The sequence below is a fragment of the Nylanderia fulva genome, unplaced genomic scaffold, assembly GCF_048542155.1.
Source record: "Nylanderia fulva isolate GAGA-0341 unplaced genomic scaffold, ASM4854215v1 Scaffold32, whole genome shotgun sequence".
Taxonomy (NCBI): Eukaryota; Metazoa; Arthropoda; class Insecta; order Hymenoptera; family Formicidae; genus Nylanderia; species Nylanderia fulva.
Window position 1 is genome coordinate 1,532,038 of NW_028190390.1, and position 17,863 is coordinate 1,549,900.

A 17,863-nucleotide genomic window follows, 5' to 3' on the forward strand; every position below is an offset into this window, starting at 1 on the left:
CCATCGCGAAAGATAAAAGAGCCGAGAAGGAAGAGCCAGAGTTTAGGTGCCTCCGGTGCGTCAGGGAAGGGGGAGCCCCTGGGTCACGTGACCGAGCTGCGTTTGAGCGCATTAACGCAGGTACGGAGAGGCGAGATTCATTGTTTTTTCCCGTAGTTTTACGCGCGCGCCAGCGGCCCCGAGGCGCGCCGAGGTGTGCCGTCGTGGAAGTAGTAGAGTAAGTCGTCGTCCCCGGGGACAAGGCTCCTCCCGCGCTTCGCGCCTACCTGGGAAACCTCGCCGACACCGTCTCCGCGCACACGAGAGAGTATAGCAAACAAAAACGCCACCCCGGGAAGCCGAGGTCGTCTCTCCTGGCTCCGTTCGCGAGAGCGAACGAGAGAGAGAGAAAAAGCGAAACGCATACACATATATATATTATATATATATATTTTATATATACTCTCTCGTGAACGGAGGACTCCGCCGACGAGGTTTTGACAAGCCTTTTTTCCTCCCCCCTCCTTCCCCCGCGACGAGGCAGAAATGGCGTCGCCTCTCGTGCACATGGCTCTGTGAAAAAAAGCTATCCTCGCTCGAGGAAATCGCGCGCGCGCGAGCGAGCGCGTCAGCGAAGCTATCCGTCTCTCCCATTCGGCCTCCTTCTCTCTCTGTCTCTCCTCATCTTAGCATTGCAACAACAACGGCGTGCCCGACACAAAGTGTGTGTGTGTTCCCTTTTTTTTCCTTCGTTGCGTGGGGGAGGGGTGAAAAAATTTCCTTCGTCCTGGAAATCGTCCTCCCACGCGGAAAAGTCGACGCGGAGTTTCCCGCCTCTCTTTTCGGAAGGATCCCGATGTGGAGAGTCTCGTCTTCTGGGAAAATTGTCTCGAAAAATTTATCCTCTTTCGTATAAAATATCTTTTCGGGAGAGATTCGTTCTCTCTTTCTTTCTATCTCGGTCTATTGCGGTAAATTCCGTTCAACGTTCGTCATCGTTCTTCCTGTAAAACGGATTTTTCTTTATCTTCCGTTTAGCGTGATAATTGATCCTAACCTTGGATTAGGATCTGGGTTTCCTTCCCACGCACGTTATTATTAATCTGGAATTTTCTTAGCGATATTTTAGTGTTGGATTTTATTATAACGTAATGTTGTATTAATTTTTTTTTTTTATTCAATTTACAGATGTTCAGATTTGCATTTTTCAATTGTTACTTTGCTTCGCTTCTAATATCAATGAGAGCACATGTCTTGCAACAAAATTCTTTGTCTCAAATTTTAGAACTGCGCTAAGAGTAAATAATATTGTTAGGAATTTTAGGATATTTTTGGAATATTTGTAACTTTGCTGTGCGACATCTCTTGTATTCTGAACATTATAGTTTGTTTTTGTACAAATCGCTTGTTATAAATTTACGTTCTATGTTATGATACTTATCGGATCAAATCAAATAGTTAATTTTCCCAACGACACAAATTGTATATAAATGTAATATCGAACTTATTCTGTTTCAGACTGTAAATAGAGAGTGTACATAGTGTGATACCGTGAGTGCGTGAGGTTTTAGTTGGCAATGAGTTCAAGCAACAAATCCTTGGTGTCCTCTGGTGGAAGAGGCACCAATAAAAACAAATCACAACATGGCAAATCAGATCATCATCAAGCTAAATCAGATTCGACAAAACATGACAAGGCTCAGGTTGGTCATTTTTTCCCATCTAAGAGATGGAATTTTGGAATTTCTATAATAATAGTTCTTGATAAGAAATATCTTTCCCGCTGCAGATAAACTGAGATAGTATATGATAGGAAAGATTACTTCCTCTTTTGTAACACAAAGTTTACTTGCACAATACTAAGTTAAGAAAAGTTAATATGTATTATGTTGTTGACAAAATTGTTGGGCTAAATAAAAATTGATTGTTATATAGCAAAATACTAATCAGATCCGGCACGCACAAATCATCGACACCAGAATGGCGGGAGGTGAGGATCCCATTCTGAAGGAGCGCATCAAGCAGGTCATGGACATGACTCGACGCTCGGAAGACGAGGTGATCATGGCTCTGCACGATAGCGACGGGGATCTCGATCGCGCTGTCAACGATCTTCTGGAGGGCGTGAAAACAGAATGGGAAGTGAAAAAGAAGAAGCCGCGCCAACCTAGCGGCTCAAAACAGAATGCGGATCAGTCGGGCGGCCAGGATGACAGCGGCGATTGGGAGGAACGACGCAATCAGCGGAGTGGTGGCGGTGCCCCACGTATGCGAGGCCGCGTCAATCACGACAATCGTGGATGTTGGTTGAATTTTTTTTATCTCACTATTGTTTTAATTATTTAAGGCTCCTGGATCCTCACCATATTAGATTGTGACGTCAGAGAAAATTCTTAGATGCCATTTTTTTCAATGAAAAGATATTTAGCGCACTCTTAAAGTACCTCGAAATCTATTCTTTTCCCTTGTCAGTTAATCAACAACTGTAAAATAATTGCGATACGATGACTTTGTCGCACGGAATGATCGCGCATGTGCAAAGACCAGGTCTGGGCCTCATTACAATCGTTGATTGATTATAAAAGGAAAGGGATAGTTTTCGAGATATTTTAAAAGTGTAGTAAAGCCATCTCAAGTGCTGGTTCATCGAAATATCTTTTTATTTCGAAATGGCATCTCAGCGTATTTTCTCGCCTCTGACGTCATAATTCCAACATGGTCGGCGAGGAGCCTTAAGAATAGATACACAAGCATTTATTGTTTTAATTATATTATTTAGAAATAGGCACACATGCATATGTAGTAGTTCATTTTATTATTTTTTATTAATATGTTTATAGTGAAATTTGAAATTCTGTAAAGTACAGAATAGTTATTTTAGACTGTTATTTTGTTAAAAATTATTTTTATTTCAGAATAGATACACATGCATTATTGGTTTTTCATTATTTAGTAATAGATGCGCATACATTATTATTTTAATTGTGTAGAAATAGATGCACATGCATTATTTTAATTATTTAAAAATAGACACACATGCATTTTAATTATTTAGGAAGACATATTGTAGCTATCTCTTTTTTTTTTTTTTTTTTTTTTTTTTAATATGTTTACAATGCGATTTGAAATTAAGTAAGGTATAGAAGAATATTGTTTTACGTTTATTTTGTAAACAATCATTTTTAATTTGAAAAAAATTGTATTTGCGAACAGGGCGTGGACGAGAAAACAAGGAGAATGAGAGGAACATGGAGGACGGCGTTCGCGACGGCAGCTACAGCAGAAGAGGCAGAGGTGGACCCGGAAGATCAGGTCGTGGAGGTCGCGGCGGCGGCAGAAGTCTTGGTCCAAGGACATTCGCAAACCGCAACGATTCAGTGTCTGGCTCTACCGCTCATAGCTTCAATCGGCCGATTGACACCTGGACAGGTGAAGAGCAGCAGCAGAGTATTCAGGAACCAAAAATGGGTAAGTGTTAATCTATGTTGATCAAAATGATCTCTCTTTCAAATTAACTACAATATTAAAGTTGAGCTTATAAGATAAAAAAATATATACAATATAATTATATATAATATATATATATATATGATATATTTTAAATTATATGTAAATTGCATATTATTTATGAATATATAATATATAATTTATTATATATAGCATTATATATATATGTAAAATCAAAAACATTTATTTACTTATTATTTTTATAATTGGTAGTATTGGAATTAAAACAGCAAACAGTTTTAGCATACATAATTATTATATAACAAAATTATCATACAAGTTCTGGATTTAGAATTTTTCTCTTTAGTAAAAAAATAACTAATATATACTTGTATGATATATAAACAATACAGTATTTGTACATTATGCATCAATGTGAAAAATTTTGGAATTGATCTTGCTAGCGATCTTCCTACAGGTTTCAAGTTAAAAAAAGTTAATGTATAAAAAAAAAAAAATAAAAAATCAGAAATATAATAATTTGTTAACAGAAACATCATTAGCAAGATCATTACAAAATTGTTAAGCATATTGTAAATATACAATATCCAAATGGATCTTTAAGAGATCATGGCGATATATAAATTATATATAGTTTATTATGTGTATATATATATATGTATAAAATGCATAATTGGATACATATATATATATTAACATGAATGATCTGTATATAGATGCTTGGAATAACTTGGATTCTACAGAAGACTGGGACAACGAGGAATATACAGGATCCTTGGCGGACACCAAGGTCTTTACACCGAGTGCGAACATCCTGGAAGCTCCACCTGCTTTAGAAGAACCAAAGCCTCAGGAAATATCGCAGACGCAATCGGGCCAAGGGGTCAATCTGTCGTTACTCCAGCAAGAGGTAAGATTTTACAAAATATTTACAAATACAGCATAGTGTTTTGTAACAATATAAATCGTACAATATTTTATTTCTCACAATCATACAAGTGTTTAATAGCATACTGTAAAGATAAAATAAAACTGAAAGTATCGAAAATATAAAGATAGAAAATTTTGAAGAAATCATCAAAGTTTGCATAAAACTCGCGTGCTTAGATTCATAATATACATGTATTTTATTACGATCTATTATTAATTTTAATAAGTACTATAATCATCTGATATTAATTTTTATTTTGTTTTGTCGGTTTTTTTATGTGTAGTGCATGCATAGATATAATATATATATGATGGTTGATATTGACAATTGATTAAAATTTGACTAAATTTTAGCTATTACACATTATTGTACAAATTATTCTTTTTTAAAATAAATTTTTTTTTTTAAATTAAGAAATTTTATTTAAGCAGGATTATTAAATCTAATGTTAAAATTATAGTAGTCAATTTATCAATGTATTAATTTTTTAAATGTATATATTAGTACATATATATTATTAATATGTATTATTATAATACATATATTATACATATTATAAATAATATAATTATAATAAATATAATATATATATTTTATGATATACATATTATGTTTAATATATATTGTATAATATATAATATATATATGTAATATATTACATTTTTATTATTTGACATAGTTTACATAGTATCTACACAACAAAACAAAATTGATTGTAATATCAAGTTTTTCGGTTATTTCGTTTAAATCGTATTTCACTTTTAAAAGGAGATATTAGAGAATATTATACAGAGAATGTGCGAAACACTACATATGTCTGTTTACTTAATAACAATTGTAATAATACTTTTTAACATAATTTATAGGAATTACCAAAATTGTCCGAAATATCCGCGTTGCAGCAGCAGAGCTTAATACAGCCTCAACAACCGCAGCAGCAGCAGCAAGCTGTATTAGGCTTACCGACAATGCAATTGTCGCAGCAACCCAGCGCTATTAGCAGTGGTGTACTAACAGCAGCGCAAACACAATATTTGACGCAACTCACTCAACAGACGAGTGAGAACTTAAAAGCGGCTGGACAAACGTCGTTTTCGTCATCCATGTCTAGTCAGGTATTGTAATATTGATGACAATAAAACCTCGATAATTTCTACATTTCTGAAAATGAAAAGAGTAGCTAACTTTCATTTCTTTCGTCACGTATAATCAATAAATAAACCCAGGTAGCACAAGCTTACTTCGAATGACGTCAGTTTGCTATTTGGGGAGTTATCGAGACTTATTATAATATAATTTTATCGCGCCAACATTTAGAAGCTCAGATAGCTTATATGTATTTATATGTGTAGCCCCAAAGACAAACGAAGCAACGTCCAAGAGTTCCTCCACCGTCAAAGATCCCATCGAGCGCTGTAGAGATGCCGGGCGACGCTGTAAATAGTGGAATCGGATTTCTCGACGTGCAGTTCGGCGCGCTTGAATTCGGTAGCGATTCGAGCTCCCTAGACGGCTCAGCGAACGAGAAGTATAACTCCACAAATAGTACAATTCCTGGCGTGGACATGACTTCCGGTGCGAGCACCGTAAACACTGCCAATACGAGTAATTCGCTCGACATTGAAACGACGCAGACTTCCACCGCACCGTTCAACGCCAGCTCTCAGATGGTACGAATCGTCATTTCATTCTTCTCGTCTATCTTCTAACGATATCCGCACGATTTGCAATTATTATGGAATTCCTTTCAGTTATCGAGTGCCGACAATCTGCCAGTCTCGAGCGAGCATTCGATCAGCTCCCAGAACTTCACTCGCGGCAGTAGCACCGGCCAGAGCTTGGACATAACTAAGCAAGATTTCACGTCGCAAGTCTCGCCCGGGAACGCACCGACGTACGGCAGCGCGACGACCTACCAGTCGTCGCAGAAGTCGTTCCAGCCGTCGAGCGGCACGCCGAGCACTTACAACGCGTACTCGAATAACCAGTCCTCGCAGTCCAGCTTCCAGAACGCGTCGGCCGCCAGTACAAATAGTTATTCCGCGACGGCAACGGTCTCGCAGGCGAGCTACAACTCGACATCGTTCCCGCAGTCTAACGCGTCGACCTTCAATCAAGCGTCGCCCTCCGCCTCGGCGTCCGTGACTTCCGGTTACAATCAACCCACCACCAGTAGCCAGGTAGCGATCACCTCGAAGACGCTAGATAGGACAATTTTGGGGAAGATCTGCGAAGATCATTTTTTAAAAGCATTTTCTCTTTTCTCGATTCCAGGTCTATCAACCCACGAGTGGATACGTAGCGGCAACGACATCGCAGTACGCGCAATCCGTAGCCACCAATACGGTGTCGAACAGCAATGCCGGATATCAGGCTTATCAGCCTGCTTATCAATCTTCCGTCACGACGTTCACGTCGCCGATAACTCAGAGTTCCGGTGCTTACCAGAGCGCCGCGCAGTCTGTAAGTCTGCAACTTGAGTCTTCACTTTTTTTCAAGTTACAATCATAGGATTTTGGCTTTCGGTGGAATTTATTTATTTATTTATTTTTTTTTTAATATGTACTGTTGAACAAAAGATGTAATAGCAAATGTTTTTAATATTTGACTGGCTGTAAATCGGTAACTATCCAATATTTAGCTTCGAGGCTGTTACATCTTTTGTTCAGCGAGTCCTAAGCTACAACATTTGGAAGAAACAGCCAATTTCACCAAAATCTTATGTAGGTTAGGTTGTTTGGTAATGACTAGCCGCTTTTTACATGATTTTCAACGTTTTTTTAATATTGTAGGGTTAAACAAATATGCGTCGTTTTGTTCAATAATTTGTTGCCATTTTGAAGGTAATTTCATTATTCCCTTTCATAGAATCTCTTGTCCTTCAAACTCCATCTAGTGGAAAAGCGGCAAGTCATTACCAAACAACCTAATATTTGGTGTGAAAATTCTTGATGTACACAAATGTTGAACTTTCATTCTCGATAGGTCTACGCGAGTCCCTACGGCAGCTACGCTAGTCAACCGCAAGCGACGTCTCACGCGAATCACAAACTGAACAGCACCGCGACGAAGGACTCGCAATACGATAGCAGCGCGACGACGTCGAACAGTTCTCTTGCGACGACCAGCGCGCCGACGTTGGGTCTCACCTCGGCCTCCGTCAACAGTTCGCAGACCAAAGTCACGAACTCCAACGGTTAGTATAGAAATAAATAAATAAATAAATAAATAAAATCGCAAGCGCAAGAGAGAGAGAGAGAGCTCTTCAGCAATTCTGAAAATATTTCTCCATCAGCTGTACCGAAAAGCACGTCGAGCGGAGTAGTGACGGGTAACAGCGGTAACATGACGGGCGGCGGCGCGGCCGGAAGTATGACCCCGATGCTGAGTCATCAGTACATCATGGGTCAGGCGGCGGGTGTACCTGCGTACGCGGCTTTCCAGCAACCGGTGTACAGCTATGAGGACCTGCAGTTGGTGCAGCAACGGATACCACACATGGTCAGTTGACTTCTCTGGAACTATTGGTCCACTTATTACCTTCTATGATTCATTCTAGTGCAAATGAATGCCTCGTTCGTCGAGTTGGCACTTCTCCGGAGTAACGTGCATACTGAAACAGAAATGAGATTTATTGGCCAATTGGTCGTTGATTGACTTTGATTGCTTGTGTAAACATTACATTTAGAGAGAAAACATTTATACGAGTACGTACTGTTCCGAGAAACGCGCCAACTCGATCTTGGTTTTTTTTTAAATGTTATTATCTAGTATAAAAATTCTTTCAAGGTAATTGGTTCTTTATTGCTTGGTAGCTGCTCGTAATTTCAGTATTTTTTTCAATCTCGTACGAATGCCTTCACGACGACAACGTAAATCTGTTTCTTATTTGTAGCAAGTTATTTGTAGACGTCTTATGAAATGAACGATTATATAGAGTAAAGACAGATCGGGTTTTTGATGCCATAGATTTTATCGATGGTAAAAGGGAGTGGAGCAAGTATTCTTGGAACTTGAGGGAGCTTGTGCATCTGACATTTAGATCTATTGAGATGATTGTTTCGACCTCCGATCTATCTTGGCTTATTTCTCTTCCTTTCTTGTCTTGAGTTTACCGTAGGCTGATGTATACAAGTAATGTCATGTGTCTGGACATTATTTATAGAAAAGTACGCGTGGTGATGTGTAAAAGTGGTCGATGAAAGTATTACACTTTGTAGCTCTCTCTCCCTCTTTTTCTCTTCCCTTTCCTTTATCATTTTATTTGGATATTTTTAAAACTATATAAATATGAAAAGTATGAGATGCGATGGTAGCAAGAGTATAATATATTTATAGTTCAATTTATCGCAAGCAGTAGCTTCAGCATCTTGGCTGAACTGATATAAATTGAATAAATGCAACTTCTAGACATCTCTTCACTCTGTCTATCTATATGGATCCAACCAAACCGCATGTTACTTGTCCCTGAGTACGCGTAGAGACTCTAGACGTTAGTTAGCCTTCTTGTATTTGGAGTACACAGTGTATGCATGTAGTTTTGTGTTTGGTTTCCCTGACTAACGTGCAGCCAACTACTGGTTACTATGACGCGGCCCTGGGCTATCAGACAACCGGTCCGGCTACGAGTCTCGGTGGTGCTAGAGGCGACGCGCTCTCCGGCGTGCAGGGTGTTCAAGGTGTGCAAGGAGTGCAAGGAGCCTATACCAGTATTAGCGACGCCAGGTTCGCCAGAAACGACAGTAACGCATCCCCGGTACCTTCCACTATGTCGCAGCAGGTGAGTCTCTCTCTCTATCTTTCTCTTTGAATGGACTCTCTCGTCGCGATATATTATATATATATTATGGAAATTCTGTAAACACTTGCAGACTGCCACGCAACAACCGATGATGAATCCCACTCTTCCCCCGGGATATGCGTACGCGTTTACGTACAGCAGCGGAATTATGCCGGGAGGTTTTCAATATGGAACTCCCGCCATTTATCCGGTAAATAAAATATCAGTAAGATATACTCTTTAAGTTAAATATTTAATATTAAGTATCAATACTATTAATATATTATGAATATACTATTAATATACTATTTACTATTACTATTAATATACTATTGATTTACTATTAATATACTATTAATATAATATTTTACATTTTTCTCAAAAAAAATTAAAGCATTGCTTTATATAAGAAATTCTCGCATTTAAAAAAGAAATATTTTAACTTTTTTTAAGTTTTCAAATTATTATAAAATTGTAAAAAAAATTATTTGGTGTGCATAATTTTAAAGTTGAGATTTTTCTTCAATTTTTTACGATTTTTAGTATAATTTATGTAAAAATTATTGTCGATAAAACTGAAATTCCAAGCTCTAAAATGCTTCCAGGAAGACATTTTATTGTTATTCACGAAGTTGCATACATTTGAATTTTAATTTTACCACTGATTCAAACCGATGCTTCAATTTTGTTAGGAGAGTGTATTTAGTATCTAATAATTACTAATATAAATTAATATAAATTGTCGCTCGTGTATTGAAAACAAAGTGATAAATATAAGGCCAACTTATCGAGCTGAATATTCGAGATGTTCAGTCAACTACCATTTATTACATGTATAAATTATAAAACTACAGTCATTATATTATATTAAAACTAACGCAAATTAACGCAAATTACAATCATTCTATAAACGTTTCGGCCGCACGCGGTCTTCTTCAGTATAATTATTGAAAAATAAATTCTTACAATTCACCTGATATCGAAATTTAATTATAGTTATTAAGAATCGAGAGTTTTTGAGCAATTAACGCGTGTTTCAATCCGTCCTGTCCAACAATGTTCGCCTCGATATGATCTCTGATTTTGTTCAGATCTCGGATGATTTCATCGTTAATATGCGAGAAATTAACCCGTACCGTAGGCGCTGCGATTAATAAGAAATTACCGATCAACGTATGTCCAAATTATAATATATATCCCCTACAATTGGTAGTATGCTTACCTATCATCGTTCTTCTTGACAATTTTGCTACTTATTAACAGTTATTAAGGATGACACTTAACAAACAACAATACAGAAAGACAGCTCATTTTAAACTCTACTTGATCGGAGAGCGTGCGTGTTTATATATGATCTAATATCTATGTTTTACTCGTTAATGTCCTATTTGTCCTATTATTATTTATTGTTCGCCAATATATCCAAAATATCAAAATACGACTCGCTAAGTAACTCAGTATCTTTGTTTAAATTTAGTCCATTTTTTTGTTCCTTGATATGTAGCATCTCAGAAATGAGTCTTTTATAATAATTATTTTCGTTGTCCATGATCTTAACATTGTCCCAATTAAAAGTATGATGTTCATTTATTATGTGTTCAGAAATTACTGAATGTTTCGTTGAGTCCAACCTAATATTATTTTTATGTTCTTTTATTCGCGTCTGCAATTGCCTCTTTGTTTGGCCTACATAAGATGCATTACAATTATTAATAATTTAATTGTAATTGTATATATAATTGTAATAATTATAATTGTAATGCATCTTATGTAGGCCAAACAAAGAGGCAATTGCAGACGCGAATAAAAGAACATAAAAATAATATTAGGTTGGACTCAACGAAACATTCAGTAATTTCTGAACACATAATAAATGAACATCATACTTTTAATTGGGACAATGTTAAGATCATGGACAACGAAAATAATTATTATAAAAGACTCATTTCTGAGATGCTACATATCAAGGAACAAAAAAATGGACTAAATTTAAACAAAGATACTGAGTTACTTAGCGAGTCGTATTTTGATATTTTGGATATATTGGCGAACAATAAATAATAATAGGACAAATAGGACATTAACGAGTAAAACATAGATATTAGATCATATATAAACACGCACGCTCTCCGATCAAGTAGAGTTTAAAATGAGCTGTCTTTCTGTATTGTTGTTTGTTAAGTGTCATCCTTAATAACTGTTAAAGTAGCAAAATTGTCAAGAAGAACGATGATAGGTAAGCATACTACCAATTGTAGGGGATATATATTATAATTTGGACATACGTTGATCGGTAATTTCTTATTAATCGCAGCGCCTACGGTACGGGTTAATTTCTCGCATATTAACGATGAAATCATCCGAGATCTGAACAAAATCAGAGATCATATCGAGGCGAACATTGTTGGACAGGACGGATTGAAACACGCGTTAATTGCTCAAAAACTCTCGATTCTGAATAACTATAATTAAATTTCGATATCATGTGAATTGTAAGAATTTATTTTTCAATAATTATACTGAAGAAGACCGCGTGCGGCCGAAACGTTTATAGAATGATTGTAATTTGCGTTAATTTGCGTTAGTTTTAATATAATATAATGACTGTAGTTTTATAATTTATACATGTAATAAATGGTAGTTGACTGAACATCTCGAATATTCAGCTCGATAAGTTGGCCTTATATTTATCACTTAATTACTAATATAATAATATTATAATACTGCTAATAATTAAATTAGTACTAGTATTATTGAATAGCACTGATTACTAAAAATATATTAAGAGTTGATAAAAATAGTACTAGTAACATCAAATATTAATACTATATCAATAGTATTTAATAGTATATTAATAGTACTATTATTAATAATAATACTATACTGGTGCTAAAATTTAATATATAATAACATTAATATCCAATAATTAATCCAATATGAACTAATATTAATATCGGGTCGATTTTCTACGTATTACTAATAAATATATTAAGAGTTGATAAAAATAATACTAGTAACATTAAACATTAATAGTCAATATTAATAATATTCAATGGTATATTAATAGTATTCTCTCTATTATTAATAATATTAAAATAGTATTATTAATAATATCAATAATACACTATACTGGTGCGAAAATGTAATATAATAGTATTAATATCCAAAAATTAATTTAATATAACTAATATTAATATCAAGTCGATTTCCTACGTATAGCAAATAGCGACGGCCGGAAACGCTGGTACAAACAGCGGCGCGTACAGTGCCAAGCCGGGTAGCTATGGATCCGGTTACGGTGCAGGCGCGAGCTACGATGCGCTAGCCTCCGCCGGCCCATCCGGAGAGTACAAAGGCACCGGCAGCAGTTATACTGGCACTCAGACCGGCAAGACCGGCACTTCCACGGGGAATACTAATACCGCTGGTTCTTCCGCTACGGATATCAGCGCCACGATGTACGCCAAGAGTCACGTGGCTCTGGGAAAGGTCAATGTGAGTAGTAATCCTTATGAGAATAACAATGAGCCATCAATAAGGCTCCTGGATACTCGCCTCGAGCATGGTAGATTGTGACGTCAGAATCTGTAAGTGTGTTAAGTAATGTTTCATCGAAATATCTTTTTATCTAAAATCTTGCCTTTAACGTCACAATTCCAACATAGTCGGCGAGGGTCTAAGAGTCAATGGAAGTCTTATGTCTCTTCTCACGCCTATCACGCGTTATATTGATGACTCTCCTTTTTCTAGTCTTATGAAAAGCAGGCTTTCCATTCGGCCACTCCGCCGCCGTTCGGTCTTACGGGTAGCCAAAACGCAGGTCTGCCAGGTGGTTACGGCACGCCGCACTTGTTCATCCCGACTATACCGCATCAGCTGCATCAGCCACTTCACCAGGACGGCGGCAACAGCACGGGCCAGAGGTCCAACACGAGTTCGCAGAATAAAGCTCAAGCAAAGCCTGGATACAGTCCGAGTTATTGGACCGGCAGCAATTAAAAAGGAAAAGAAACGAAGCGCTTCGGACTTGACAAACACATACACATATACACAAGATGAACAACACGCAACACGGCGAATCAATACAACTTTACTAGTAGAGAAATTAAGTTGTTTGCCACAGTTGTGTGAGAAATACGAGAGGTGGTACGAGACTTTTACTCTTCATTCCGCATTGACTCGTGTGTTTATATATCGGAAGGAAAGATATTTTGACTCTGACAAGATGATATAACTCTTATAGTTCTTTTTTTTCTTTGTTACTTTCAATAATTGGCGACGTCAATGAGAATGGAATAAAGAGTGAATATTTTGGAAAATTGAAAAGTATATGCAATTATTAAACCGGATGCTTCCTCTTCAATGGTTTGTAGCGAATAATGAACTAACTCAATTGTGATCTTTATTATATTGTATTTTCATTTTAGCACATTTTCGCAAACTACTTGTTTAATATCAGAGTAGAAAATGCGCGATATTGCGTCGAAATAATTTTACGCAATGATACGTGCAAATTCCATAATAATAATTTGCATATTCTTTTCAATTGCGAATTGCACTCGTGCCAAATGAAATTGTAGCGTTTATAACGCGATGATCTGCGGGAGACTAATCGTTTATGTTTATATCGATCATGATAATAAATCCTATGACATAATCGTGTCAAAATTTATGATAATTTCGGACACGTCGCGCAATACGACAAAAAGCTAGGTATCGTGATTTTGTTGTACGACGCTACCGGAAGAGAAAAAAAAGCGGTAACATCCGTAGAGTTTGCACTTAGATCTCCCGTCTGTATATTACAGTGCAATTTCGAATATATTGTATCGACTGCTAAAAGGGGTGATACATAGTGTATCTTTATATTTCTCTTTTCTTTTTCTCGTGTATAATGTATAAGCATCTTGATTTAATAAATATGGAAGAAGTAAAACGCATCTTTGTGCGTGTCGCTTAAAAAAATAAGTGCGAGAATAAAGATATACGTGTGAAAACGTAAACTTTTTATATATAATAAATTTATAGCGTTCTTATTTTCGGTATATTTCACAACGATCTTGGGGTAAGAATTGCAATCATTGCACTTGCATACATTTAATTTAAACACACAGCTTAATGACTGGAATTGATTTCTATTATTCCTCTGATTTCAAAGAAAACAAAAACATATATACGTATTTTACTTATTATGTTGAAATTACATAATTTTCAGCCAATAGAGAACACCATGTATGGTAATTCAGATTTTTCTATTGTTGCAAAAAAAATCGAATATGCCACAAGTAATGCTAAATTTATTTCTGCTCTTTTATTATTTTTGTACCTGTACTTTTATTTCTCTTTCTGTGTTCGCACATTTGACCAGATTCTCATAAAAGTGATACAGACCACTTATTTTTTGTAAAATTGACAACAATCGAGATTTATTGTCAGAATATCTTGAATTATTTAAGAGAATACACGATGTTTCTCAAATTAGTGTATTATATTTTTTGTTTTTCATTCGTTCACTAATTTATATCGGCGATTAAATGCCATAATTAGTGATTAAATAATTTAGTTAAATAATTTAAGTTATAAAAATTATATTTCTTTAATTTTAGTTTTTTTTCTATAGGATTATTATTTCGAAATTTTGTTAAAAAATACTTTAGACTATTAAAAAAAACGTTACGGATCATTATTTGGCATATTAGTGCATTTTTAAATATATTGAAAAGAAAATGGTTAATTTGTTTAAAAAAAACATTAAGGCTTTATTAGATTAACGAATTAATCTTATATTGCAAAAAGCTTTTGGTAAAGCTTAATTAATGTTATTAAATCAAAAGCGTTAGTTGCGGCTTTTTACATTAAAAAATAGACATTCGCTCAAAACATACGGTGTGTGCAGAGAAATGATGTAATGATTTCTATTGCATCAGACTCGTATAACTCTAATACACGATATATAAATACAAACTATACAAATCTTTGCTGGAGAAGACAAGAATGATAAGATCAAGACAAAGACGAACTGATGCGAGAATTAATTGTGAGATGAATAAGCATAAAAAAGTAATGACGTTTGTGCAGTAAAAAATGAATAATAGCGAATATTTGTATCTTTTTCATTGAGATTATAGTAATAATAATAATAATAAAAGAGCGAGAGAGATAGAGAGAGAGAGAGAGAAATCGATTCCGTCTGGTGTACACATTCGTTAATATTGCATTCGTGTTGATTAGAGGCGCAAATTGTGTAACTAATAACTATACAAGGTATCTCACAATTTCACTGATATGTTATTATACTTCAATAAGCGTATTTTGAAAGATAGAATCGAAGAATTTTTCTACGAAAACGCGTCCAGATTGCGATAGTTTTTGAATTGTAAGCTGGTTAAAGTTGAGGGATCGTATAATATCGTAGAAATGTATATTTTTGTTAGTCAAAACAAACGTATATAATCTTTTGCACTACTTTTGGCACATCTGTGTATTTTCTATTGTCAATTTAACGTTTCGACAGATCTGGGTTATCACAATCTATATCTTTTGTTAGCGATATTTATTGTGTGTGATATTGATTTTTACATTTTATTTCGTTTTGTCATTTTTTTCATTCTATGCGTAAATAATGCATAAATTCTGACAATCAGCTAATTTTGACAGATGAATTTCACTAAGTTTTAACTTTGTTACACGATATTGATTTTTACATATTTTGTAAATAATATATATTATGACAATCAGCTGATTTTGATAGATAAATTTTACTAAAATTTTAACTTTGTTGCACGCATTATATATAAATAATTCAATCTTTTTTGAAGTAGTAATTTTTAATTTTTAATTAAAAATTCTATTTAAACAGGATTTAAAACTCTAATGTTAAAATTTTTGTTAGTAATCTATTCATCAATATGTCAACTATTTGCCATAACATGAGAAGCGACGAAACTCGAGTGTAAAATCAGCTCAGACTGATTGATAATAAATTATGATAAATATAATTGTTTGTACGCCTAATTTTGTTTATCGCTTATAAACTCAAAAACTATTGTAACTCTCGACATTTTCGACTCTATTTTATTACGCTATTGTAAATTACTTATACAGCTTTTGCGGAGATACCTTGTACACCTAATAATCGGAATGAAATATAATAAATTGACCAACGGAACACGCATAGACACATAAACACACTCACACACATATTTTCAAAGCATACTTTACATTTTTGCATTGTGAATAATGAATAATCGCAGATATTCCTCCGGTAAAAGAAAAAGAAAAAAATCCAGAAGTGAAGAGAAAAGAGCAGTTTACGTTGTAATGCAAGAAGAGAGAAAGAAAATGTGTAATGTGAAGTGTTTTTTCACGAAGGTGCTCTGAGAGAAAGAGAACTAGAGAGATTGTTTGCGCGTGTACAATATTAGAAACGTGAGGAATAATAAAAGATGTTTCTTCTAGCACGAATGGATCGGCTGAGAGACTGTGAGACAGTCGTCATAAGCTTTACGAGATACCGCGCTAATGTAAGAGAGAGAGAGAGAGAAAGAGAAGTAAATAGTTGTAAGTAATAAACTCTCGTTATAGCGACTGCATATATATAAATATATAAATATATAAATACACACAAACACACAACATACATATACATAAACTCGGTATATAAATGCGGTATGAGTAGGAATGCGTTTTGAAGAAACTTTGAAGACCAAAATGTAGTTTAGCTTCCTTGGTTTTTTTTCGGAGAAGGATAAAAGTATATCTAATTATATACTCGACTCTCGGGAAAAAAAGAATACAAAATATCGGACTACATTAAATGTCTTCGTATAGTCCTCGCGAATATGTGGACTATCAGCTGATTTTAATAATATACGTTCGAATATATATACATATAATCGGACGTTATGATGAAAAAAACGACTTGATGGGAGACCAAGTCGAGAGAGAGAGAGAATCACTAACGTTTTCGTTTTTGTCTTAGTGTATGTTTTAGTCCAATCGCACTTTTCGTGTATACTCGAATCAATCTAGGGTAATAGAAAAAAAAGAAAAAAAAATACAGTATACTAAGTGTAATGTATAATGGAAAGTAAAAGGGTGAAAGAAGAAAATTAAAGAGACGGGATATGCAAAATATAATGAAGATAAGAAGTCGCGGAGAGAAGCTAAGAAAAAAAAGAAAGATGAGATTCAGAGTAAGCACGTTTGTTCTGATATATAATTATTATACATTAATAATTTTTGTATTTTTGTCAAATATTAACCGATTAAATGCGAATGCGCAAAAATGCATTACGCCACTATCGCTATTATATAATTAATAATAATAATAGCTACTACTGTGTATAAATATGGATATATAAGAATAAATGTATTAAAGAAGTCTGGTGATTTATATATATGTATACATATTATATATATACATACCCGTGAGATGTAAATTTGTATTTTTCGAACCTGCGTTCAAATGACTGTTCCCAAGATTTTTCCAAAGATTTTTATTCTTTTAATTCTTAGTACACGATCCTTTTTATTTAAATTTGTTAAAGTCACAATCGTACAAAATATAGCTGTTTATTTTGAAATTGATATTTTGTCTGAATTGTTTGTGCGATAATTGATCTAATCATAAACAAAATAAGACAGATCTTTTTTTCGTACATATGTAAACACATCGACTTTGACAAATATGTTTTGTATAATGT

At 34.9% G+C, this 17,863-nt stretch overlaps 1 protein-coding gene across 10 annotated transcripts; it reads left to right on the forward strand.

The window, feature by feature from the left end:
- The first annotated feature begins 2 nt into the window (after positions 1-2).
- On the forward strand, positions 3-17,541 carry lig (ubiquitin-associated protein-like lingerer). Of its 10 annotated transcripts, none has more exons than XM_085484869.1 (15): positions 3-120; positions 1,498-1,682; positions 1,915-2,281; positions 3,193-3,447; positions 4,164-4,357; positions 5,245-5,493; positions 5,731-6,048; positions 6,130-6,558; positions 6,653-6,841; positions 7,364-7,574; positions 7,674-7,879; positions 8,949-9,158; positions 9,250-9,384; positions 12,378-12,653; positions 12,909-17,541. In XM_085484869.1, exons 2-15 carry the CDS (start codon positions 1,557-1,559, stop codon positions 13,155-13,157), a joined length of 3,414 nt encoding a protein of 1,137 aa, XP_085340995.1. In that variant the 5' UTR covers positions 3-120; positions 1,498-1,556; the 3' UTR covers positions 13,158-17,541. The 10 variants fall into 10 exon arrangements, with proteins under 10 accessions (XP_085340995.1, XP_085341001.1, XP_085341004.1 ...); XM_085484875.1 differs by having other exon boundaries at positions 9,250-9,369; XM_085484878.1 differs by having other exon boundaries at positions 8,988-9,158.
- Positions 17,542-17,863: the final 322 nt, after the last annotated feature.